This window comes from Durio zibethinus, chromosome 25 (assembly GCF_047325235.1).
Source record: "Durio zibethinus cultivar Kanyao isolate XHJ-2024 chromosome 25, ASM4732523v1, whole genome shotgun sequence".
In the NCBI taxonomy this organism is placed as follows: Eukaryota; Viridiplantae; Streptophyta; class Magnoliopsida; order Malvales; family Malvaceae; genus Durio; species Durio zibethinus.
The window spans coordinates 14,219,452-14,246,159 of record NC_143186.1 but is presented as its reverse complement, the minus strand read 5'-3'; the positions used below and the strand labels follow the sequence as shown (position 1 = coordinate 14,246,159).

The following is a 26,708-nucleotide window of genomic DNA, read 5'->3' as shown; positions in this document are numbered from 1 at the left end:
TTTTTATTATATTCGTGTTATTAAAATTTTTCGTATTGTGTTTATATTATAGATCAACAAGTCTACCGATGAAATATCGGAGCCAATTATAAAAGCTTTTGACTTTTTGATGGAGTCAATTATTTATAGCTTGTTTGCATCTTGAATAGAATTTGCATTTTAGGGTTACACAAAATGCTCTGCAACATTGTTAACATGAAGCAAGCACTAACAAGTAACAAGACTTGTTGTCCATAAAATCCCATCATATGTTATAAAAATGCTTTGAACACATTTTATATATTGGAAGCCATTATAATCAGAATGAGGATTTTTCCCATCATCAATATCAGCATATCATGCGCACACAACATCCAACATTTTCATCATAACCATCAAGCATATTTCACAATTGTTTGGTAACAGATTTTTTCATTGAATATGAGATGTCCATATTACAATAACATTGAAAAGAAAAAGAGAAGCTTTACATGCTTTTTCACAATTTCACCAACAAAAACCAAAAGTAACAACCTATGAACAATTGTAAAACTACGTCGCCGGACAAGAGCAGTAAGCAGCATACCACCAGGATGATGGAACAAATATATTAAAGCCTGCAAAAAATCTTCCTTCCTAAAGGTATCTCATATGAACATTAGGAATAGGGGGTGATAAGAATACATCCAAATACCAACCAGTTCCTAACAATTTCCAGGCATTTCCTATTTTAATCCCTATAATAGTAGTAGTAAGTTAGGTGATCGAATATCAAACTAACTTATATGTTCTAACATTTATAATTGCAAATCTATGCATTGATCCATGATGAGTCGACATTTGCAGTAATCTAATTGATTGCTAAAAAAGGATTAGACTGACCTAAAGAAGATATAGCATTACTATATAAGAAGCTAAAACAGAACTAAAGCGGATAGAATATCTAACTAGCAAAGTCCAAAACAGGTTGCTATAGTCTACATGACAAACCAAATAAAAATAGACCAGAACAAGGCAATCAAGCACTGATATGAAGGTTTTCTAAACCATACAACAGAACAATAGTCTAACATGATGTGTCCTCTGATCTTGATAGCCTTCCCCACATGCTATAATTAGAAGACTTCTATTACTTGTGTCAGAAAGTGCCTAGTGATGCACAATGCAGATCTAAGGAGCCTGTATGGAACTTCTATGGCAAATCACAATGCCTTCATTCTATCTTGCATATGGATGGTATCGACTACTGCTACTATAGCCTCCCCTTCCATAGAGCCCACCTGCTCCACCATAACTAGCACCAGGACCATATTCATAACCACCACCATAGCCTGTACCTGCATAACTACCATAACCATCACCTCCTTGGCCATAGCTGCCTACACCACTTCCACCATAACCCCCTCCAAAGCCAGCAACATAACCAAAGCGGCCAGAATAACCAAGGGAAGATTCACCTCGGTAGCCTCCTAAGCTGTTGCCTCCAAAACCCCCATAACCTCCACCAAATTCACTACCACCACTACCATACCCATAATCACCACTGAGTCTACCACCAAGACTCACAGGTGTTCTATAAGGAACAGGACCAAATCCTCCATTAAAACCCCCATATGAACCACCATATCCACCAAAGCCATCATCATAAGAACGGCCCCTAGAGTTGCTACTGTATGCAGGAGCAGGTGGTGGGTTTGAGGCTTTCTTTGGTTCAGCTTTCTTGATCTCCACCTACAGCAAAGCAACTTAGTTAACCTAAGTTTGGCTGCGTGTAAACTAAATTGATAGCCCTTTCCCAGGGGAGATCTACACATGTATCAATCTCCACCTATAATTTGAAACATAAACCACTGGGGTAGTTTATGTGGTTTGGTACTGAAAATTAATCGAACTAGCAAGCCTACTATTATATATATTAATAAGATAAATGGAAAATGCAAAAATGCAAACTCCACCAAAACCTTTTTACATGCTGATTCTTGGAAGGTATGTCCAATTTCACTAAGCTTAGCAAGTTACCTGCCATATCAATCATATTTCCTTTTGATAACATATCATCTATAACCTCTTCACTGTCAAAAATTATAAAGCCAAAGCCACGGGACCTATTGGTTGCATGATCACGAATAATTTGGTGCTTCATCACAGTTCCATACTTGGAGAAGAAACTCCTTAATTCATCTGAATAATAAAGCACCACACAGACAAGATTTTATATTAAGCAACACTTTCATACTCACTCTACTACTAAAATGAAAATACCTAAGACTTGGCATTCATACCTTCCGTGATTGAGGATGGTATACCACCGCCAAATATTTTTTTTGTCTTAAAATCCTTTGACCGACTAGAGACTTTAGGAATTGTCCTCTTTATCTCAACCTGCTTAAAGTTGATTTTGTGAGCATCTTCCATGGTTTGTTTAAAGAATAATAATATTATACAAAAACCAAAATTTCATAGTTCATTGACCAAAAACTTTCACCAACATCCTAATTACGCTACATATTTCAAGCATCAGCTACCTGATATCATGGCAGAATAACTCTATAATTGGTTTTACCCATAATTGCTTTCAACCACAAAAGAAAGATTATTGACTAGTAAAAACTTCTCAACAATAAATATAAAACACAATTAAAGCATAATCCGGGAAAAAAAGTATTAAATTTATTGTATCCTCAATTTTGTAATGTTACAAATATATTTACCTGTTTTCCATTGATGACATGGTCTTCTTCAATGACCTTGTCCACAACAGATGGATCAGCATATGTAATAAATCCAAAACCGCGAGGCTGAGCAGTGTATCGATCTTTCATAATTACAGAATCTATTATCTCCCCATACTTTCCCAAATTGCTTATTAAATTGAGCTGAAGATCCATCAATTCAATGGCATTAGAAATAAAACAACAAATTAACAAACGAATTACTTCCTAAAATAATAACCCAAAAAATCTAATAATCAACAAAATTAAATCCAATTCAATAAATCTGAAAAAAAAAAAAAAAGAAAGAATAAATATAGAGAATCACGAGTCACGAAAGGTAGCCTCTTTGGCCAGTCCTACGATAAAAATATTCCTGCAGATAAAAAAAATTTAATATAAAGAACTTGGTTAGACGAATTGGATAACAAAAAAAAAAAAGCATGACTAGAACAAAAAAGAAGAATTTGATCGAAAGTTTTTCTCAGGAACCAAACATGTGAATTTTTTAATTGAATCGAGAGGCAAAAAGAAAGATACTAACCCGGGGCTAGCTCCATCCCCACTGAGGGGGTTATGGTTCTTGGATTTGGAACGCATTCGATTAATTCGCTTTGTTTGTTTGTCGGGAAAATAATTTAGGGGAAATCGAAGGCGGATTACGATTTTTTACGATGAGAACGTGAGTGGAGAAAATGTAAAAAAGACATGCTTTGTTTATGAATAACAGGTTTGCCACCAAATAAAGTAACAAATAGACAAATATATAGACCGACATCTCTGTTAGCCACGTAAGATTATAGATAGCGACATGACCAAGTCAGGTTGTCTTGTCGGCTTGATGGTTTAAGGAATCGTGGCAAATATCTGTACTGGGATTAAGGATACTAAGGGTAACTAATGCCATTGATATCACATTTATTTTGTCATTGATTAATTAATAAGTTTATTTTGCTAATTAAAAAATAGTTTTAATTTTTTTTGAAAAATACTAATGGTATTTTGAGTTAAAATAATTAATTACTATATTTAGATTTTAGACTATAATTTTTCATTTTTTGTTAATTATCCCTTACGTTTTTTTTTTTCATTTTTTTAGATATTTTTAAATTATATATTTTTTAAATATCTAAAATTCTTATTTTTTATAAATTTTTTTTTATTTTTTGACATTAAAAATCATAAAATTTTAATATTGTATATATTAAAATTAAATTTTTTAAAAAAATTCGTGAAAATTAATAACATTTAAATAATTTGAGATATTTTTTATTAAAAAAACTATGGCTTCCAAATTTTTATTGTATTTTTTCAAATTTTTTTATTTTCAATTTCTTACATAAAAAGTTAAGCACATACTTTTTCTTTTTATTTAGCAAAGTTGACCCATAAAAACCTTATATTTGTTTCATGGTAATAAAAATGAAAAATACGGAAAAAAGGGTTGTGGTAGATCAAGTGATGTAATCCATATCTATAATTGATGTTTCATTGATTCCCTTTAGCCTTCAAATCCAAAGCAATTGAACTCAATTTCAAAAGGTACAAAAAGCACATGCACATTATTATTCCCTTACAAAGGTGCAATGAAAAAAAAAAAAATCTAATTTCATGAACTAATTCCCTCGACACTTCACAAAGTGTTGTACTAACACTTTTCACAATTCTCCTATTAATATATTTTCCTTATGAAAAACACCTATTATATGAATATTTCTATATTTCTTTATTTTTAAGTAGAATATTAGTGTAGTTTTCTCTGTTTTCCTAGTAAAATATATATAAATTATTTCAATTTCAATTAGCATATGTCATGTAATAAACTCACTTAAGTCATTCTATTAGAGCCCTCATTCAATAATGATTTGATTCTTACAAGAATTATAATGAAAAATGTAATCAAGTCGAATTAAATTAATAAAATGAAAATTTTGAGTTCAATTTGAAATTTATTTTTCAAAATTTAAATTACAAGTTAATCGAGTTTTAATTTTTAAATTTAAATTTAATTTGAGATAAAAATTAAATTATTCAAATTTTCTCAATTAAACTTATCTATTGAATAAAAAACACTTAATTTTTATACTCAATTTCAAATCTTGATTATTTGTTTTTCAGCTTGAATTCAAGCTCAAATATATAAATAATTGTAAGGGCAAATAATAAATTTTTAATTAAATTAATTATAATATATTAAAAAATAAAATTTTGATTAAATTGGTGAGTTACTTGAATTGGATATTATGATATTTAAACTCAACTTATTTGATAAGTCGAGTTGTTTGAATATAACTTAACAATGATTAAATTGAATTTGAGTTTTATCCTAATTAAATTAAAATAACTTTATAAATATTAATATATTATTTATATATTTAACTTTGGTACGTTACAAATAAATTAAAAAACCTTTAAATTCCTTTAATAATACAATAAAAATGGAATTTCAATGGTTAAAGTGCAGTTTAATGTATGTAAGACATTTTGAAAATTTTTAATAAACAAATTTAATTTAAATAATAGGCATCAATTTAAATCTATCTTTTACAAAAAAAAAAGCTTAAATAAATGAAACTAGCAATATAAACACGTTTTTATGTTAGGAATGGGTATCCAACTGCAAAGGAAAAAATAGTAAGAATCTTGAATTGACTTGATTATTTCACATATTTTAATTGATAAATAAGATTTTTTTAATAAAGATAAAATAATATTTTTATATTAATTAAATTCCCTCTACAAAAACAGAAAAGCGACACCCATTATCAGAAATTATAATTTTATTCATACTAATAATCTTAATTATAAGGAAATAAATACAATAAATACTAAAATAAAATAAAAAGAAAAACCTTTGCTTCTCTTCTCATTTTTTCACTTTTTTTTTTATAGACAAATAACTAATCATATCATTATTTAAGAATATAAATGATATATCAATACTTATAAATTATTTAAATTTAATTTGATCATTATTAAATTAAACTCAAGCTTGAATACTTTATTTTATTGAATGAATCAAATTTAAATATTTTAATATTCAAATAAAAAAAAGCATAAGTTTAATAAAAATTTTAAATTTTAATATATTTTTATTATTTTAATTAAAAATTATTATTTTACTTTATATATATTTTAATTCGAATTCAAACTCTAATTTAAGCATATAATCAAATTTAAAATAGAGTATGAAAATGAATTTATCTTTTAAAAAAATTATAATAAAATAAATTTAAATAATTTAATTTTTATTTTAAATCAAATTAAAATTTAAAAATTAAAATTCATTTAAACTTGAACTAAATTTTAAATAATAAATTTTAAATTAAAATTAATTTTTTATTATTTCAATTCAATTAAGCTTGGGCTCAACTTAATTACGTCGATACTCTCGTTATTTATACAACATCAATTAAAAACTCCAAAAAGTATTTACGATTTTTTTTTTCACAATTCCTCCTCTTGTATTATGCCCTAAGTTATTATTGTAACTATAAATACATAGCACATTCAATTTTCTCTTCTTCTGTTCTTTGCTTCTTTCTCCCTTTTTGTCCTCCCCTGTTTCTTTTTATCTTTCTTTGCTACCATGAGCAGCAAAGGTGGCGGCGGCGGCGGCCGTGGAGGTGGCGGTGAGGGGTCAAGGGTTTCAATCCCAGACAATGTAAGGGAAACGATCCAAAGCATTAGGGAGATCACAGGGAAGCAACACAGTGATGAAGAAATCTATGCAGTCCTCAAAGAGTTTTCTATGGATCCTAATGAAACTGCCCAAAAGCTTCTTTATTTGGGTAAAAACAAAGATTTAGATATTTCTTTTTGGACTTCTTTATATGTTTTGTATGTTTTTCTTGCTTCTTTTTTAGGGTTTTGCCATTTATAAGGGTTTGCTGGGTTTATGATCTGTTTTTCCTGTGTGGGTTTTGTGTTTAAAGTTTCAAGAAAGTTGGGATTTTTGAGAGGTTGGATTTTCTTGCTTTTTCGTATGTTTTTGCTAATGGAAAGTGGATTGTCCATCGTTTGGTTTGTTGGTTTCATGTTTTGTGTTGCAATAGTGAAGAAAGTTAAGATTTTGAGAGGTTGGATTTTCTTACTTTTCGTATGTTTTTGCTAATGGAAAGTGGATTGTCCATTTTGTTGGTTTCATGTTTTGTGTTGCAGCAGTGAAGAAAGTTAAGATTTTGAGAGGTTGGATTTTCTTGCTTTTCGTATGTTTTTGCTAATGGAAAGTGGATTGTCCATCGTTTGGTTTGTTGGTTGCATGTTTTGTGTTGCAATAGGGAAGAAAGTTAAGATTTTGAGTGGTTGGATTTTCTTGCTTTTCGTATGTTTTTGCTAATGGAATGTGGATTCGTTTGGTTTGTTGGTTTCATGTTTTGTGTTGCAATAGTGAAGAAACTTAAGATTTTGAGAGGTGGGATTGGCTTGTTTTTGTGTGTTTTGCTAATCGAAAGTGAAGCTTGCTCTGTTTGGTTTCTTGGTTTTGTTTTTGTCAGGAAGAATGTTGTTTGGTTGCTGGGAAATGAGAGTAGATTAAAGAAATTCAATATATTGAATAATATTTAACAGCTATAGCTGTCTGTAGATCTCTTTGTTTTATTTTTTCAATCTTTGTCCTGTTGATTAGACTTTTAAATAATTAGTTTTTACCATCATCATTTGATAATGTTGTTCAAAACAACAAATCATTGTTCTAAAATTTTTCATCCTTGGTTTGGTGGTCAATGGTAGATAAAATTTTCTTTAAGTCAAAAACCACCGTGTCTAACTTAAATGCATGAAAATGCTTAAACAGCTCATTGCTGGTAAGTAATTTTTCTTCTTTGTTCTATTGAAGTGTGCTTTCTGGATTGACATACTGAGAGCAGCATTATTTTTTTTTTTGGGGATATTCTAATTGCATTTAGTGCATACTTTGTTCTTGCATAATGTATCTTACGCTTTACTTTTTGAAATTATGACTATCACATTGTTTGGTTGGCAGATACATTTTATGAGGTGAAAAGAAAACTCGATAAGAAAAAGGAGGCAAGTGTTCATTTCCTTTCCAATGCGAAAACAAAACCTTTTTCATTTTAATCTTCTTTACTTCCCACCTGCAGTTAGAATTTTGGGTAAAAGGGAAGTGCCATGTCTGTTGATGTTACAAAGAAACATTAAGATACATTTGTAGCTTCCACAGAACTGATTACAAATATATTGTTACTTATCCTTTACATTCATCCATGATAAGAACTCCAGCTGCATTCAATAATTTGAATAACTGGATATGCATGCAGTGTTAAAACTTGCAATGGTTGTGCTTTTCATCCAAGATAGATTGAAGAACTGAATGTCTAGTAGAGCCAGGCTTCCATAGTTGGGAGGGGAAGGTGGCGATAAAATGAGTGGTGTTATCTTGCATTAGACCTGGCAATTCATGTCACCGTGTCATATAAAATATTATATTCGTATTATATTTTATACGAAAATCTTGTGTCACAGTTCGTCTTGATACTAAAGCATAAAATATAATTTTTTGGTTTTATTAAACATATTTATAGTTTTTCTAAAATTTTAAGCCTTATTATTTCTATGTTCTCTATTTGTATCATTTTCAGGTCATGTCACCATGTCGTGTTTCAAATTGTCAAGTCTATCCTGCATCGGTTGGCATTGACATTTTTTGTAGTTTTATGTTCCAGTTAGATCTCTTCATCTATTACCAATTGGTTTTGGATGGGATTAAATGGTACCTACACTAGATGATAATCGAGAATATAATAAAGAAAATAGAAAGTTGTTAGATGGAAATGTTGGGATGAAGGAAGATGCCAACAGTTGCGTGATGTATTGGTAAAATGCTAAATTTTGAATTTTAGTCTAGAGTAAAAAGAAACTTGGCAGTCAATTAACATTATATTTTAAGAAAATAGCCTTAGTAAAGAAATTTTGAAATTTTAATGACCCCAGAAGCAATTTTTTGGCTTTGCATGTCTCTTGATGTTGCTTTTTAATGTGCAGTTGACATTGAAAGAATTGACTGCCGAGAACAGTTTCCTGAAACCAGGGTATGATCGGTTGACTGATGAGATAAGAGAGTTAAAAGTGTATATTAAATGGCTGCATCCCAATCGGCAATTTCCAGACCAAGATTTAAACAAATTAGAGTTATATTTCCGAATCAGCCAGCCAGCAGCATGATAATGAAAGTCTTTTTGTCCAGGTAGCAATCCTTGGCTTCTGAAGAGTGTTAGCGTAGAAACTCATAGTCATATCTACTCTGTTTTATATCTTAGGGACTGATGTCATACCTGCACTCATTCTTTGACAAAAGAAATATGTATCTGATAAGCATAAATCAAGAGGAAAAAGTGACATTTGTTGCAGCTTTTGCTTTTTCACTAATATTACTATCATTCTTGCTGTCAATGAAAATTCTTTTTTGTTATTGCTGCTAATACATTCTAAGCAATTTAAGGTAATTTGGAAATTAGAGGATATCATGAATAAGTTTTCTCTCTCCATTTTGGCAGATTAAATTATATATATTCCTCTGAAGCAAACAGTAAGAACTCCCAATACCTTTCTCTGTTTGAATTACAGCATTTCCAAGCATCATTTTTGGAGTGAACTTTTTGTTGTTTGATATGACACTTGTCATGTGATTACTGGAAGTCAAACCAAAGACATCAATTACTCCTACCTTTTCTATCCCTTTCTCCTTATTTTCAGGACTGACCTATCTGTTTCTTGCAAGTTGCAGGATCACCATGGAACTAACGCTGGAGCTACTGACAGGGCATGGCAAATCCTCTTAACTTAGATGCGTCTAATTGGGTTTTAGATATCTTATCTTGCTTGTCTAATAATCTCATACTAAACCATCCTTTTGTAAGCATCTAATATTGGAATCATGGTTTATTTCTTCTCAACTTTTTGTTTCAGCTAACCGGTTTAGAAGGGAATGACTTAGACTTGCAAAATCCGAAGATTCCAATTACTGCGGTTGCCACCAATACACCCATTGCCCAACTTTTTATGCAAAAAATTGAGGCAGACGATGATAGCAATGTTTGCTTCTCAGACTTCACAGGCTTAGATGGAGAGTACGTAAAAGTTGGGAGATATAGTTTTCCAATCTCTCTGCAGCCTGTTGTAGAGAGAATCATTGCTGTCTATGGTGATGTCTCTGCAACAACTAAGATGAACCTGTTTATTGCTGAGGCAACATATATTCTGTTCTGCGCTTCTGTCAAAGAGATGGGTGATCTACAGCTTGAGCAAGTGACTGAGGATAGAATATTGAAGTGCAGAGAGATGCAATCAAGGATGCTTTACGCATTAATTTCAAGGTGGACTTTGCCATGGAACATTTGAAGAAAATTGCCTGTGCTTATGTTAGTCATATCGAAAGCCAAGAGCTTGAGAGCTTGGGTGAAAGGATCTCAAAACTGGAGGCTGACTTGAATGCCAGAAGAGAGGAACTTGCTAAGAGAAAAGAGCAGTGCAAGAAGTACATGGATGCTGCTAAGGAGTTTAATGGCAAGTCTCTCAGCCTATTTCCGTAACCTGCATATAGCAGATGTATGTTAATTCTTTTTCTGAGCATGCTAACACATGTTAATATTGATTATCAGCATCCAGTGAAAACTTTTGATCCAAGTTTCATTTATAGAACATATTGCATAAAAGGTTAATTGTTGTATTGACAAATTTAGATATGGTTATTTGGAGTTCTCACCTTTATCTCCTTTTTTTTTCCTTAATCTCTTGAAATTTCATATGTATTTATTATTGTCACCATGCTAATTAAAATATTGGTTAATGTAGCAAAACTCAAAGGTAAAGTTTGGGTTCGACAAATAAAATAATAGTGATCGTATCTTTTCTCTTATAAGATACATGATTTTAAAAGACGAGAATTCGAATCCAGCTCAAAAATAAAAACAGCATACATAACGTTCGAAAGCCATATACATACATGTAATCAAGCAAACCACAAAGATAATTTATTACAAGCTCTCGAAACGTAACATGAAACGCTCCCCACCTGCTTATTTCTAGCAAAAACAACAAACCCTTTTCTTATAATCTTCAAACATCCATACAACTATCCAAACGTTGGGTCTCAAACTAAGACATCCAAAATTCTGACAATACAGTACATAAACACATATTAAAAAAAGCCAGCGGCAGCAGCTTACTTTGATATTTTAGCCCCGGAGCCACTCTTTGTCTTTGGTCCAACTTTAAAATTGGAAAAACATATGGCCATACAAGTCCTGCTCCTGGTATTCTCCATGATCGAAATATCTTTCTTTTTCTCTTGTTCCTTTTCAATCTCAAGATTAGAGCAACATAACAGGAAACAAGTCCTCTTCCTGTTTTTCTTATGCTTCTTTTTCGGGCCGTCGACCATGGGATCAGGCCCCCGAATCACCTGAACAGCTTTTGCCTCCTGAGAGGACACCGTGACGATGTCTTTGACGTTTGCATTTTCAGTGTAACCCATGACTTGATTTGCATCAAAATTTGCAGGTTCCTACAAATTAGAAAAATACATACATACAGCTTAAATATATATAAAGGGAAAAGTCAAAGGCTGAGAACATTTCTTAGCAGATATTGATCTTAAAATTTTAAAACCAAATTTAAATTAAGGTAAGGTTTTGAATTCAAATTTCAATATTTGTAATCTATTTTTTTATACTAAACTATGACTATTTTTGTAAATTATTCCGGTTGACCGATTAAATCTCAAACAATCTTAATTGCTTCCGGCGGAAGGCAACTTAAAAAGTCTTTTATATAGACTATTGTTTTGATATTCACAGGAAAAAGACATTGATTATGATAAGAAAACATTTTATTTTGAGAAAGATGATAAGAAAAGATTTAATTTGTTTTACAAACACTAGCGGATGGCGTAACACTTAAACTAATTCAATGTCTAATTAAATTTATTTATAATTGTGGACATCAAATTTATCCGATCATAGAAAAAAAATAAATAAAATAATAATATTATTATTAAATACAATAATAAATTAAACAAAAATATCAAAATATAAAATACAATAAAAAAATAAAGACCGGTGATAGTGGTGCCTGGCGTGGCATCGTTGGCCACCTTATCCCACCATTCTACGCACCCATAGCACCGACTGCCTTACCTTATCACCTATACCATTACCATCACTCAATTGGATAAAACAAAAAAAAAAAAAAATAATAGGGCATGGGGCTCGTGCTTACACCCCATGCCGAGCCATGTGCCCTTCCCTCAAACACACGTATGGTCGGAACTCTATAAATAGAGCTCCTAGTCGAATACAAAGAAAAAAGAAAGAAGCTACAAAAAAGGCTGTAAAAAAAAAAGCTTTCTGTCCAAAAAAAAAACAAAAGCTTAGTCCTCTCCGCAGGGATGAACCCAATGCTGAGAGCCCCTGCACAAAGACAAAAAACAAAGTCAATTTCAAAAAAAAAAAAGTTAGAATATCCAAAAAAAAAAAATTTCACCAAAACTTCGAAAACAGATCTAAAGAATTTGGGACACTTTTAGGTGAACCCAAGCTCAGATCTGTGCTCAGGAGGCAGGGAGAACATTTTGGTGTTTTTGGACATTTTTTGACGATCGACCGGCGACTACCGACGGTGGTTTGATCCTATTTCAGATTTTAAATTTTAAAGTTGTTGAGCTTCTGTTGAGAGAAGCTTTTTTAAGATAGATTTTAAAGTTGTTGAGCTTCTGTTGAGAGGAGCTTTTTCAAGAGAATTTTAAAAGTTGTTGACCTCTATTGAGAGGAGCTTTTCTAAAAGAATTTTAAAAGTTGTTGAGCCTCTGCTGAGATGAGCCCTTTTCAAGATGAGATTTTTAAAGTTGTTGAGCCTCTGCTGAGAGGAGCTTTTTCAAAATAAGATTTCAAAAATTGTTAAGCCTCTGTTGAGAGGAGTTTTTTCAAGATGAAATTTTTAAAGTTGTTGAGCTTCTGCTGAGATGAGCCCTTTTTAAGATAAGATTTTTAAAGTTATTGAGCTTTTGCTGATATGAGTTTTTTTTCAGATTTTAAATTTTCAAAAGTTATCGAGCCTCAAGTGAAAGAAGCATTTTTTATTTGAAAAAAAAAACCTTTTTGAGTAGTCTATGTTCAAAAAAAAAAAAAAAAATCGTTTCGATTTCGGATAAAATTGTTGTCTTTGTTTTTACCCTATTACTGATTATCGATAATGTGCAAAGAAAAGCAACTGTAGACATCAAATTTGTCCGATCACAGAAAAAAATAATAAATAAAATAATAATATTATTAAATACAATAATAAATTAAACAAAAATATAAAATATAAAATACAATAGAAAAATAAAAACAAAAAATAAAAAAATGAAGACCGATGGTAGTGATGCTAGACGCGGCACTGCTAGCCACCTTACCCCACCCCTCTGTGCACTCATACCACTGGCCACTTTACCTTACCACTCATATCACTATCTTTGCTCAGTTGGATAAAACATAAAACAATAATATGGCATGGGGCTCGTGCTTACATTCCATGCCGAGCCTTGTGCCCTTCCCTCAAGCACACGCACGGTCGGAGCTCTATAAATAGAGCTCCTGATCGAACACAAAGAAAAAAGAAGAAAGCTGCAAAAAAAAGCTTTCTGCCCAAAAAAAAAAAACAAAAGCTCAGTCCACCCCACAAGGAGGAACCTAGCGCCGAGAGCTCCTGCATAAAAGAAAAAAAATAAAGTCAGTTTAAAAAAAAAAAGAAGTCAGAATATCCAAAAAAAAAAATTCACCAAAACTTTGAGAGTAGATCTAAGGAATTTGGGACACTTTTTAGGTGAACCTAAGCTCAGATCTGTGCTCAAGAAGCAGGGGAAATATTTTTGTATTTTTGGGCATTTTTTGATGATCGACCGACGACTATCGATGGTGGTCGGAGCGACGGCGATGACGGTTTAACCGACCGACCGATCAGTTAAAGAGAGGAGCTCTGAAGAGCGTAGAGAGAGAGAGAATGGGGATGAGAAAATGAGAGAAATTTTTTTTTTAAACTTTTATAGAAAGCTGAAAGCCAAAATGACATTGTTTCATTAAACGCCTAAAACGACATCGTTTTAACCTCTGAGGATCCGCGCACCTGACCTGCGACCTGTGTCTCCTTCAACCCCTGACCGATCCATCTAAATGGCTGAAATTGAATAGGACCACCCCGACCAGCTGACACTATATCGAACGTCGGACAAAACCCATGTTGACCAGACCATTGATCGGTTCGATTCAGGTAAAAAAAAAATTTTTTTAAATTTTTTTTTTGAATTTTTATATATTATTTTATTGATATTTATGCATATTAAAATATTTACACTTGTTAGATTAAATGATAAAATTTTTAATTTTGTTAATTTTTTAAAATAAACTTTAAAAACAAAATAAAATAAAAATAAATTTAATAATAATACAAAACTAATAAAAAATGTAGGAAAAGGAAATTCTTATCCGACGATGAGATTCAAATGTATTTCGAGTAGTGATACCTATGAAATATCTAGGTGAAAAATTTTTTTTTAAATACTATCAGTGTATTGGAGTATTTATAAAAAAAATTTCAATAAAATAAAAATTTTTCTTTTTTTTTGTTATAAAATGATAATAATAAAATTAACTAATAAATTAAAAATAGTTAATAAAAAATGAGAAAAATAGAAATTTTGTCCGATGATGGGATTCCAAAAGTATTCCGAGTAAAGATGCTTTAAGAAATCCCTAGGTAAGAAGATTTTTTCTTAAATATTACCAATGTAATGAAATATTTATAAAAAATCTTCAATACAATAAAAATTCCTCTATTCTTCATTTCTTTTAGATAAGAATAATAATAAAAATTAATAAAATTTTCTAAAAAATAAAAAATAAAATGTGTGCATCATGTTATTATTTGCATTGCATGCATGATATAATTTTTACGAAAAGTAAATTCGAACCTTCGATGATGAGATTCTTAGATATTCCGAGAAGCAATGCCTAAGAAATTTCTAGGTGAGAAAGAATTCTTCTAATATTACCGACTTACTAGAGTATTTTGAGAATTATTCAATAAAAAAGATTCTAATTTATTTTTCTCGAATAAAATTTGAATAATAATTTTTTTAAAATAAAACCAAACAAACCAATTTCCAATAAAAAAATCAAGAAAATTATTTTTTCAAACACCGAGAATGAGACTATTTTTAATCAAAATCAAAGGATAACACGTATAAGTGATACCATTTTTAAACGGACGTCGTGTGGGTGCTGATCCTTCTTCACGCGTAATCGACTCTCAAATCCAGACTATTTCGTAGACCGTGAAATTATCTTTTTAATAAATTTTAATTAATTTTAAAATATTATTAGAAGGATAAATTTTAATAGGTGATTAATCGCACATAACCAAAAAAAATTGTTAACGACTCCATTTTTCATTCTTTTATTTTCATTTTCAAATTTATCAAACGGACACAAAACCGTTACAACAATAATTAATTCCGGTTCTAATTAATTTCGGTTCTTGTCAATTGTTATCTCTTTAATTAACAAACCATTTCACAAATTTTTTTTAATATTATCAATTAGTTATTACAAATTATTATATATAGCATCTAGAAAGAACAGCATTACCCGTTGCATTTTTTCCTCTAAAAAACTGAGTTTGTGTTTGGATTCGTGCATGCTGCTGATGGAGTGGATTGTGAAATCAGATTTATAAAAGAAAAAAAAATGAGAGCATAGTGTGGTTACTCAGTCATGCTTGTTCTTTGACAAATTCCTAGCATGGTTAAGTTCTCCACATATATTTCTCACAAAGAAACGAGGATTATATTTTCTCCCATAGGAAAATGTTGCTCATAGTAGAATTTGAATTCTTACTTAAACGTCATGATCATTACATAACTAATTGAATAATCTTAAATTGTTAAATTCTTTTTTTTTTTTTTGTAATTAAATCTCAATCTTACAAGATCTTATTCTGTTTCTCTTCATTTTATTTCAACTTTTCAAATGGAATCTCAGGGAAAAATACAAAGATATTTTAGTCATATTCAGGCCCTTCCAAATGCATCTACATCGTTGCTTAGTGAAAATCATAAAGCAACTTGCTAAACGTTGTTGACTTTCAATTTTACAATAACTTGGGCTCGAAGGACCAGAAATCATAAAAATATATCAATGAAAATGACTTCTACTGAAAAATTATTCACACTTTATTTAATTACAGACTAGAACTCCAAAAAAAAAAAAAAAGCAACAATTGTTTATAATTAGATATATTACAATAAAATCACATTTTATCCAAAAACTACAAATCAAGCTAATTAAATCATTTTTCTTTACACACAGCCATATAAAAATTTTTATTTATTTTACAATATCCCCAAAAATAAATTCTTAGGTATTTTATATTTTAAGAGCTATTTTTCTTAATCTTTTATAATTTTTTCTAATCTCAACTTTTTTTCCAAATGGAAAGGAAAAGTAGCTCCAATTTGCCAAGCTAAACCTCACTTGGCAATCTTCTTCGGCCCAAATTCATCGTTAGGACCAACTTGAAAATTGGAACAACACATCACCATGGCAAGTTTGCTGTTTTCACCCTTAAAAAACGCCAAGGTTTTTTCCTTTTCCTCCTCGTTCTCAAACTGCATGTTGGAGCAACACATGAACAAACACCTTTTCTTCTTGTTCTTGTTCATCTTCTTCCCTTTAGAGCGTGAAACGTCCACAGCCGGGGGCGGCATATCCATGGCAGCCGCAGGAAGCATCTTAATGTTGCTTTCATGAGGGGTCGCCGTGGTGGAAACGGCCATGTGCTCAGTAGTCTTGGTGGTCTCGGTATAGCTAGCCATAGCTTGCTTTAAAATTTTCGATGTGCAAACTAATGGAAAAAATATAAGCATATATAAAGGGCAAAGTCAACTAAGCAGATAATGTTTTAGACTTTAGATACGTGTATGATAAGCAATTGAATAAAAAACAAAGTTATATAAAAAAAATTTATTTAACGATTAGTCTATATGAATCACATAGCCAACAATAACCGTATAATCTGTTAATAATATATTAAAATTTTAATTTTAGGAAAAATTCTAATAACTTCAAGCAAAAAAAAAAAACTTGAATTATGTAACGTTTTGTGAATAATTTCATGATTTTTAATGTTTTTTTCAAGGTTTGTTGCTTTGTTCTATGGGCATTACCAATAGGGATTATAGTAATACAGGATAAAAGAAATGGATTTTATGAAGAACATTGGGTTACGCCCATTGAATTCTAAAAAAAGTAAAAAAAAAAAACAAATGGAAGACTAGAAAAATGAGAATAAAAGAGGATAGGAAACAATTGAAGGTTGTTTCTTGTGGTACCGGCAGCTCAATGGCTAGAGGTTTCTTCAGCACATTATTTGGCAATTGAAGTTTCTAAATAACCGGCGGAGTTTTTTCTTTTTTTCTTGCCATAATAAACATACATCTATGCTACTCTTAAACCCACCACCCAACCTATTTGACAATTAACATCCTGGCCGGATGAGATCGCGGGTGGCATTGAACCAAAACTCAGTTGGCAACCAGCCAACCAGCAAAGATTTCATATTTGAAAATGTAAGACTTGGTATTAAAACAATATTTTAATTTTCTTAATTATAGTATTGACAACATCGATGGCTAATTATGAAAAGGGTTTAAAATAATTTTTAAAATAAGATTTTTGTTCTTTTGGTTTGCTAAAGCCAAGATGATAGTTAAATATAAGACAAGTTGTGGAAAACTATTTGTTCAACCCCTTTGTTTTGCACTTAACCTGTTGGTTAAAAAGTTAAAAAACAGAGTGAAACAAATCAAAAGAAAGAAAAGCAATCCTCAACGTCTGGTTATTATTCAACTGCTTTTCTCTCTCTCTCAAACTGTACTCTGAAAGCTCATTTCTTCATTAAAAGCTAAACCCATAAAAAAAGAACTCCAATAACATTGCTCCTCATCTCGAATCTGACTGTTAAAGGGGTCTACAATTGATCATCTAAGATGTCATATTTTCACTTGTAAGTTACTCTCTCTGTCTGGAACAGTTAACTTTTGTAAAGAAATGAATAAAACAATATTGCCTTTCCTGTTGTTTGCGGCTTAATTGACCATTTGAAAAGGCTCTGTCTTTTCAATTCTGGGTTGATTTTGAATTTGGGTCTTAAATGTTATAGAGATTCTTTTAGTAAAAGTATCAAATTTGCTTTTCTTGTGGATACCTTGTCTAACTGGAAAATAAAGGATAATGCTTTGATGATTCATGATTCTAATAACAGAAATGCAACATTGAAATTATAGGCTTGAATTGCCAACAAATATGAAATTTCTTACAGTCTTGCATTGGAGGGACCAAAACTCTGAATTCTGCTTGTCCTATTTGCTAAATTCTGTATATTGGGATGAATTCCATGAACCTGGAAAATATCCTACAATGGTTAAAGAGGAAAGGGTTTTTGACTGATATTTGAAATGTTTTGCTTATTGTGATTCGTTGGACTGGTCACACTGTGATTTATGGCATTGGCGTGCTAGGAACTTTATGAATTTTGCCAGTAGCTTGAGTTTTGATGTGCAGCCTAACAGAATTTGGAAATTGGAATTATTAGCATTGCCTTGTGGTAATCTTTTTGGCCACTGGACCACAATGCATTTCCCATGTATTCTTGTTGCATAGTGAACTCTTGGATAAAACTTGTTTGAATGATTCATTGTATTGTCAAGTACTTGTTTGAAAGAGAAAACTACATGACTGACATTCTTGTGATTGTAGTGAAGTTCTATTATCATAGAAAAGCTGTGATTGTTCTTCTTGTCTAGTCTACACAGCATTGATCTTTTTTATGCAATGTCTTTAAAATCAAAAGCATACTCTCATTAACTTATACTCCTAGGTTTTTTTGCATTCAAAGGAATGATTTTATATGCTCAAAAAGTTGCTTCAGCATCAAGACTGTTCCAAAGTATAACCTTTTTTTTTTTTTTGGAGTTTTGACCCACCAGGAGATTGTCTGTTCGACATCCACCTTCCAGTCATGTTCCATACACCCTTTTGTGGCCTCTTTCCTCTGTGGAGGATTATACGCCTTCCCATCCAAACATATTGCAGTCAAATTACCATAAATTTGTTATAAAGAAAGTATATTTCTCATACTCCCTTAGATGTTCCTTGAGTCTTCAACCTGTTAGAGCCTTGCAAACTTCCATGGGTGCAGGCAACACTAGTTGGTCAAAAGATAGTCTAAAATCAATACAGATGCAAAACTTGAGTGAGAAGGCTCAGGTATATGGTTGTTATAGCTCTCAGGAATACTCTAATGATGAAGACTACAAGGAAAAGCAAAGGAGGAGGAAGATAGGGCTGGCAAATAAAGGGAGGGTGCCATGGAACAAAGGCCGGAAACATAGTGCTGGTAACTCTGTCCTAAAATTTAAATTAATCGCTTTGGTTTCAATCTTTATGCAGCTAGTGAATTCCTAAGTCTTAAATTTTGTATCATGTAGAGACACGTTTACGAATCAAGCAAAGAACAATAGAAGCCTTGAATGATCCCAAGGTGAAGTCATATAAGACTGAAGTACTTTTGGGATGTTTTTAATTTTTACATGAATATTCTTGAAATAGGGGGTAAGCACTCATGATATGTTGACAAACAAATAAGAGTTGTTCTCAGTACATCTGCATTATCATTTGCTACACATAGGCGTCAATTTTAATATACTTATAGAAGTAATCACTTTTACTAGCGACTAGTTTTTCAATAGGCAGCAAAAATATGGCATCTTGTTTTCCTATTTTATCTCTATTATTGTTTTTGTTTATTATTTTTCCGATGATTTCATTGAAAATTTGTCCATCCCTCCATTTCCAGGTTAGGAAGAAGATGTCTGAACATCCCCGACCTCATAGGTAATTTTGCATAGACAAAATATCATTTTTGACTCAACAAAAATATTTGCAGTGGATCTGTCATTAAGCATCAAATATGAAGTTGATTCCATGCTTTTACTTTAAGAGATGTATTCAGAAAGCCTTAGATCTAAAAGCTTAAGCAATAGGTTGAGACCAAACTTACATTATGTTTGCTATAACTCCCCCTACATACAGGCCGGCTAAACCTTAAATGTATTAAAATTAAAATTGCTCTGAACACTAATCCTTATAGTTGTTAAGATTAAGTTATAATATAAAAGGGATGCTTAGAGCTTCGGATCATTGTATCAAGCTAGTATTAGTACCCTGACAACCCTGACAGCCAACCATAGTTGGCTATATTACAGGCATGCTGAACCTAAGGATCAAAAAGTTCAAAGCTAACTATCTGACTAAAAAGCTAAGTGAATTGAAGATTTGCCATTCAAGATGTTAATATTACAGGATAACATTATGAAGGACATTTATTTCACAGAGTCATATCAAAAGCAACTACACATGATTTTCTTTTAGATGGTCTCTAAAGGTCTTTCCAATGAATAGCTGTTGCTGTTTGCATTACTTATCAATGCCATACATGGGTACTGTGGTTTCTATCTCAAAATAACAAAAAAGGCATGTTATTGATGTGCATGTTTGCATTATCAACATAAGAAGTCATCATGTATGTGACAAGTTCTGTAAAAATTAATTTTAATCATCCTTGGCTGCAGATGCATTCTTTCATTACTTTATATCTATTTTCTTAGTCTTTTTTCTCTTAATAAGCATCTTGGAATGAGCTTCTCAAACTTTTAGCATGAATTTGTATCTCATTGCAACAAAGATAACTAGTTCGGTAGTTCTCACCTCCAAAGATCTTGAAATAGAGAATGATAATCCTGCAGTGAGGAAAGCAAGGCAAGAATTGGGTCTTCAGTGAGACGTGTTTGGTGCAAGCGTTTGAAATGTAAACGGTTAGGGGAGAGATTCTTTCTATCATGGATGAAAAGTATAGCTGAAGCTGCTAGGAAAGGAGGGAGTGACCAAGCAGAGCTAGAATGGGATAGCTATGACAAGATAAAACAAGAAATAGCTTTTGAACAGCTCCAGTGGACTACTGAGGAGGCCAAGGGAAAGGAGATGGCCAAGGAAAGAGCAGCAACAGCAAAAGCAGAAAAGATAGTTAGGATCGCTCAAAAGAGAAAAGAGCAGGAAGAGAAAGAAAAAGCAAAAGAACAAAAGAGAAAGATGCAAGAAAAATCAAAGAAAGATGAGAAGGTGGCAGATTCCCAAGGATTGAAACTTAAGCAGAGATTAACAATGGTAAGAAACCTCAGAAAGACATAAATTTTGACCCTCCAACCTGCAGCAGTTCTGTACTAACAATTATTGCTTGTACATAAATGCCATAGCATGAAACTTGACCTTTTGTGTGGATAAGTTGATAACTCTGCCATTTTTGGGTGATCATAAATAATGAGGATGTTTCAAAAAGGTAACATGTAATTTTGTAGTTTGCCCAAGAATGGACAAAGCAGAGAAACTTAAGAGAAAATAAAAAATAGAAAATTCTAATCATAACTATGTATAACAATGGGCAAAGGATATTTCTAATCACTGGCTGCTGTTGGTACATTCTTAGGGCAGTTTCAAATATTCTCTTCCCAAAGTTTCTCTTTGAAAGAAAACTCTTCCATCATATTTTGATTGCCTGTGTACAAATACTGATTGAATGGAATAGAGTGGGATGGACATATATCTTTGAAATATTTCCCATCTAAAGTTCATTTCAGGGAACGATCAGCACCATAGAAGTCCTCTTTTTCCCCCTTTCCAAACCTATTAGATAAAATTGCCTAAATATGTGCTTGCATTCTTATGGATTGTCATTCTATTGTATTAGAGACATGTAGCTTTTGAAGGATTTGTGTTGATAGAACTATTATCAGTAGTTTCAGCATACAATAAGTCTCTTGTTTCCATGGTTCCGTTCTTATGGATTGTCATTCTATTATATTAGAGACAAGTAGCTTTTGAAGGATTTGTGTTGATAGAACTATTATCGGTAGTTTCAGCATATAATAAGTCTCGTTTCCATGGTTCTGTAAGTCATTTTCTCTATGGTAATATCTTCTATCCTTAGATCCGCAGAAAGAAATCCATAAATAGTCAAGTTATTATTCAAGGAGACACAGTGCATATCCCAGCTCTGGAGAAATTGAACATAGAGCTTATAAAGAAAGAGAAAATGCAAAGTGAAGTTTCACTTGCGGAGCAGATCAAAGCAGCCAAAAGCAGAAGAGCAGGATCAATTTCTGCAAAGGTTCTGGCAGTTTCATCATCCATTCTCTCATACAGTGAGAGACTAGAAGACTAAGCTCCAAAGATGATTGTTCCTGTAAACAAAATCAAAGCAAGGTATATCAGCTAGAAGGTGATTGCCCTTTCCTAGCTTCTATGCTTCCTTTTGCTGATATGTTTATTCAATGGTTTCATTATCACTTTCATGGTATAGGACAACAGTCTAAATATTGGATCCATTTCGATTGTCCATGTCTAATCCATGAAGTAAATTTTGATCAAAGTGATCATTGACTTGCTTTGTTCTTCCCCTGCTTCTTGCTCTTGCTTTATTCATATTTTTCCAATAATGTTCAGTCTTCTAATTTCCTGCTCTTGTCACTGGGTAGCTTAGTGGATGCTTTGCACTTTGAGCTATTACCTCTCATCTGATTACCATATTCAGACTCAAACTGGAGCAATTGCTGATATCGGGTTAAAGATTTTTTTGAGGTTTTGAGAAATAGAGTTTAGTGTTGCTTTCCCATGATTCTGGTGAAACTAGTATGCGTATGAAACATCACAGTAAAGCTTCTTAGTTATTCTTCAATACTGCTATACACTTTGTGATGTCAACTAGCATGCAAATGAAACATCACAGTAAAGCCTGTTAGGTATTCTTTAATACTGCTCTATTCTTTGTGATGTCGATTATCACGGTAGCTGACAAAGAAATTCTGTTGATTGTATCATTTTAGTTATCAAAATGGTATGTTTACTAATTCTGATTCTTGTCCAAACTTTTTAACACTTTTTTCTTTTTATCTTAATCTTCTAGCCATTTTTTAAAAATATTGAAGAAATCTTTAAAATTGTTGGGATTCAAGGGATACTTCAATAAATCTTTTAATTGCAAAACATAGATCGTATTGTAAGATTCATGACCTCTTTTGAGTTGGTGCAGACACGTCTTTGCAAGCTCGGTAAGGTGATAAAAGATTTTGAATGCTCCATCTCAAACAAATTTCACATTTCCACTATCAATGCTGAAGATGAGATCTCCATAAAAGAAAACCGCATGTGCTTTTGTTTAAGAAAGGGAAGATGGATGGAGTTGCTAGATATAACTGCTCTGAATGAACAAACCAAAGAGCAGGAACAACTTATATCAAAAGAAATAGGATGCAATAAAATCTTAAACCTGGGCTAAATCAACTCATAAACCTGGGCGAAATCAACTCATAAACAGGCAAAAATTTTACCTAACACCAACCTTGCCATAATCATCATGCTAAAAATCCCACCAAATTTCAAGCTATAGGATACAAACAAAGGAACATTGATAAACCTACCAAGAATCGTAAGTCCTAGACACGTTCTCTTTATCTACAGCATTATCTAAAATAACAACAGCATTACCTAAAATAGTCTGAGTTCATGTAAAACAAACGTTTTTTTAAGATCGATAGTTCCCACCAGGCATGTTCCCTGCATCCATGTTTGGAGCATAGTTATTCTGGTACTGGTATTGTGCATTTGGTGCAGCACCTTGGTAAGGCGTGTTTCCACAGTCAGGGCCATTTTGGAAGTTCTGTGCATTTCCAGGCATGTTACCGGACCACCCTTGATTTGGTGGCACATTCCCCATATTCTGCTGCATTCCTGGCATTCTTCCTCCCATGTTGTTTGGTGCCATTCCTCCTCCCATGTTGTTTGGAGGCATCCTTCCCATGTTGTTGGATGGCATCCCTACCCTATTGTCGGGTGGCATCCCTCCCATGTTGTTTGGAGACATTCCTCCCATGTTGTTTGGAGGCATTCCAGCTGTATTAGGACCAACATGCTGCATGCCCTGATTTGAAGGAGGCATCTCCCTACTCTGATTATCTCGGGGCTGCATGCTCTCCCTTCTTCTCTCATAGTTTTTTGATCTATCATAATTACGAGGCCTATCATTTCGCCTATTTCTTTCATTTGCTCGAGCATTGTTCCTCACCCATTCCTCATGGTACTTTGGATCATATGGAACTGCTTGCCCATTAATAAAAGGTTCCCCTGAAAAATGATAGATTATTATAAGTACTAATAGCTTAAAACAAAAGGATCCAATGGAAGAAATATTAAAGATTGAAAAAAAAAAAAAAAAACAGATAAAAGTGCTTATGTACCTCCATAATCCTTATTCTTCACATCCAAGTAAGAATCAGGAAGAACCCACCTAACTCCAGGAAGTTCTGAAGGAACATGAGAACATCCATAAAAACTTTTTGTTAAAACTTCACTATAGACAAGAAAATTTGATCACTTAAGAGGACATGCACCTTTGATCTTATATGAGAGCTCTTCAGACACAAGAGCTCCAAATGCATAGTAGTGTCTGGTAGAAACTGAATAAATTTTCATTCTTGCTTCCTCCTCACTGTATACAAGAAACTCAGGAAATAAACAAACCATTATATACAAAGAAACGCACGCATTCTCATTACATATATCATTCTGTTATGGAGTGATAAAAAACAAGCATATAAAGAAAACCATTCCTAAAAATACTAAAATCCCAATGGTTAGATGATAAGTTACAAGCATCATGCTGATAAATGGTGCTTTTGCTACTAATAATAGTCTAACATGCTGCAGTGCATAAAACCAAACCTAAGAGCCCTTGTAAAATAAGGATCATATGTTTCCAAAACAAAGAGGGAAACAAAGCGGGAAAAAAGTTGTTTTGAAGACAGTAGCCAATATGCAGAGATTCTTCAATCCATATCCATTATGTGCCGGCCAAAAAAAAAAAAAACCTTACCATCAACACAAATATCTGTTTGTGTATCACAAAGTGATACTCCAAATAACACTCCCATTCAGAAAATTTCAACAAAAAAAAATGCGGTTCATAGGAAACAAAAATTACAAAAGTTTAGGAACCAGAGCAACTAACAACAAGTTTAACATTGCATTAATAAACAAGTTCCATTCTAATTGAAGGACATCATTAGTAAAAGAATCACCACCACTATACTAAATCTAAAACCTTATGATTTTCTCAATGCAGCTTATAAATTAACAACCAAACAAAAAATTGTCAAACACAATATATTATTTCTCTTCTTTCCATTCTCTTCCAAACTCAAAGAAAACAAAACCATGTAACATCAATAATAAAGCAATAAACCCTGACTACCAGCAATCAAGATTAAGCATTGCAACTTAATTAAAGAGTAATCCAGCAACCTCTAGTCTCACTAGAATCATTTTTCTCATAAAAAAGATACTTTAAAACATAACAATGAAACTACATTCAATCTCCACCATAACTATTTCATCAGCATTCAATGGAAGTAAAACTGTAAAACAAATACATGCCGTAACTATTTCATCAGCGTTCAACTGGAAGTAAAAATGTAAAACAAATATATGAATAAATAAGGCTCTATAAATAAAACAATTAAAAATTAGTAAAAATAGGTCTAAAAATTTAACGCACACATAAAATAAAATAAATAATTTTTCTTATTAAAATTTATTTTATTATTTAATTACAAACAATTAAAAGAAACTATTATAAATAAAAAATAATAATAATACCTGCCCAGCACTTGAGACAGGGTTTTGATATATCTATCAATAATTTCATCCCTAGTAGCATTCTCTGGAGGTGGCTCCATCACGACGAGCCAATGCTCAAAATCACAACCGTCCAGCAAAATAGTCTCTTTCGGGGGCCGATTCGAGTAGTTCGGATTTGGGTCATTGAGGGAGGACCTCACTGCTCGTGTGGAGAACGATTTGACAGAAAGGGAGTCAAGAAAAAGGAGAGAGAAGAAAGGTGGGCCACGGATGCGACGAAGGAAGAAGAGGGGAGGAGGTGGCGATGAGGGGATTAGGGGTTTGGAGGAGGAAGCTACAGTGGAGGAAAAAGAAGGGGTAAAGGAAGAGAAATAACGGGAGACAGGGAAGAGGAAGGAAGAAAGGGTTTTGGGTTTGACGAGAATAGCCATTTGGAGACTGAGAAGAAAAGAACGAAAAATGAGAGTTTTGGAAGGGCTTATATAAAAGATGGGAAATTAGATATTTTATTTTGCGTTGAATCTTTATTTAATTATTATTATCTCTCACTTTATTTATTTATTTATTTATTTATTTTTGTATAATATTTTTGAGTGTTTTTATTAGAAAAAAATTATAATAGCGGTGTATTTTTAAAATAAAAGAAAATAATTTTCGTGGCAACAGAAAAATGTGTCAAAATTTGTCCCTGCATAACTTTTTTCAAAGTTTTATCATGTTTTAATTTTATTTCTTTCTCTTTGTAACAAAAAAGAAAATTATCAAACTGGTCACAATAAATTATATTAAGTCTTAATCATATTTGTAATAATCTTTTTATTAAATTAAAAAATTGAATGATAATTAAATTATAAATGTTAAAATTTTTTTATTTATTAATATATTTATATAAAAATTTTATAACTGTGATATCTAGTGAATGGTAGGTGATTAAAGCTAATTTAAACATATTTTATATCACCTTGAAAGTTTAGGCCTTTAAATGTCCCATTGAATGTATATAGTTTTGAAATCAAAACATTTAAGAATGTGTTTCTTTTATAAAGATAGCTTGGTTTGGATTAGAGTTGGCATCGAGTTGGGTTCGGGATGAGCCGAAACCCGACCCTACCAGAAAATTTTTTTGTTTTTTTATATTCAAACCCGAACTCGATCTGGTACTATATAAATCGTACCTGATTCAATCCGAAATTAATAAAATATTTATTTTTTTAATATA

The 26,708-nt window shown here is 32.2% G+C and overlaps 2 protein-coding genes and 2 pseudogenes across 11 annotated transcripts; 2 read left to right on the top strand and 2 right to left on the bottom strand.

Moving 5' to 3' along the window:
- Positions 1-381: 381 nt before the first annotated feature.
- LOC111275887 (heterogeneous nuclear ribonucleoprotein 1-like) lies at positions 382-3,440 on the bottom strand (annotated as a pseudogene). Its single transcript, XR_016333836.1, has 6 exons — positions 3,235-3,440; positions 3,026-3,066; positions 2,691-2,855; positions 2,262-2,361; positions 1,982-2,160; positions 382-1,710 (listed from the first exon to the last, which is right to left on the bottom strand). The product of XR_016333836.1 is annotated as a heterogeneous nuclear ribonucleoprotein 1-like (transcript).
- A 2,685-nt stretch (positions 3,441-6,125) lies between these two features.
- LOC111275888 (uncharacterized) lies at positions 6,126-10,418 on the top strand (annotated as a pseudogene). Its single transcript, XR_016333835.1, has 5 exons — positions 6,126-6,481; positions 7,675-7,718; positions 8,694-8,895; positions 9,206-9,237; positions 9,430-10,418. The product of XR_016333835.1 is annotated as an uncharacterized LOC111275888 (transcript).
- Positions 10,419-17,406: 6,988 nt separating this feature from the next.
- LOC111275892 (uncharacterized) lies at positions 17,407-23,025 on the top strand. 8 transcript variants are annotated; one of them, XM_089754201.1, is made up of 7 exons: positions 17,504-17,747; positions 18,730-19,139; positions 19,231-19,283; positions 19,599-19,636; positions 20,548-20,965; positions 21,786-22,060; positions 22,887-23,014. In XM_089754201.1, exons 1-6 carry the CDS (start codon positions 17,731-17,733, stop codon positions 22,017-22,019), a joined length of 1,170 nt encoding a protein of 389 aa, XP_089610327.1. In that variant the 5' UTR covers positions 17,504-17,730; the 3' UTR covers positions 22,020-22,060; positions 22,887-23,014. The 8 variants fall into 8 exon arrangements, 6 of the variants coding, with proteins under 6 accessions (XP_089610328.1, XP_089610327.1, XP_089610326.1 ...); XM_089754200.1 differs by lacking the exon at positions 22,887-23,014 and adding an exon at positions 22,333-22,607 and having other exon boundaries at positions 17,505-17,747; XR_016333546.1 differs by having other exon boundaries at positions 17,506-17,747; positions 21,786-22,076; positions 22,887-23,025.
- Positions 23,026-23,164: 139 nt separating this feature from the next.
- LOC111275891 (multiple organellar RNA editing factor 3, mitochondrial-like) lies at positions 23,165-25,943 on the bottom strand. Its single transcript, XM_022861491.2, has 4 exons — positions 25,508-25,943; positions 24,244-24,341; positions 24,091-24,156; positions 23,165-23,977 (listed from the first exon to the last, which is right to left on the bottom strand). Exons 1-4 carry the CDS (start codon positions 25,918-25,920, stop codon positions 23,379-23,381), a joined length of 1,176 nt encoding a protein of 391 aa, XP_022717226.2. The 5' UTR covers positions 25,921-25,943; the 3' UTR covers positions 23,165-23,378.
- Positions 25,944-26,708: the final 765 nt, after the last annotated feature.

Excerpts from the sequence above, each read along its gene's own strand:
- LOC111275892 (XM_089754201.1), top strand. Across the intron at positions 19,140-19,230 it reads AGGCCGGAAACATAGTGCTG|AGACACGTTTACGAATCAAG; the intron begins GTAACTCTGTCC and ends TGTATCATGTAG. Across the intron at positions 19,284-19,598 it reads AAGCCTTGAATGATCCCAAG|GTTAGGAAGAAGATGTCTGA; the intron begins GTGAAGTCATAT and ends CTCCATTTCCAG.
- LOC111275891 (XM_022861491.2), bottom strand. The coding sequence starts at position 25,920 with ATGGCTATTCTCGTCAAACCCAAAACCCTTTCTTCCTTCCTCTTCCCT. Across the intron at positions 24,342-25,507 it reads CTGTCTCAAGTGCTGGGCAG|TGAGGAGGAAGCAAGAATGA; the intron begins GTATTATTATTA and ends TCTTGTATACAG. Across the intron at positions 23,978-24,090 it reads GAAGAATAAGGATTATGGAG|GGGAACCTTTTATTAATGGG; the intron begins GTACATAAGCAC and ends ATCATTTTTCAG.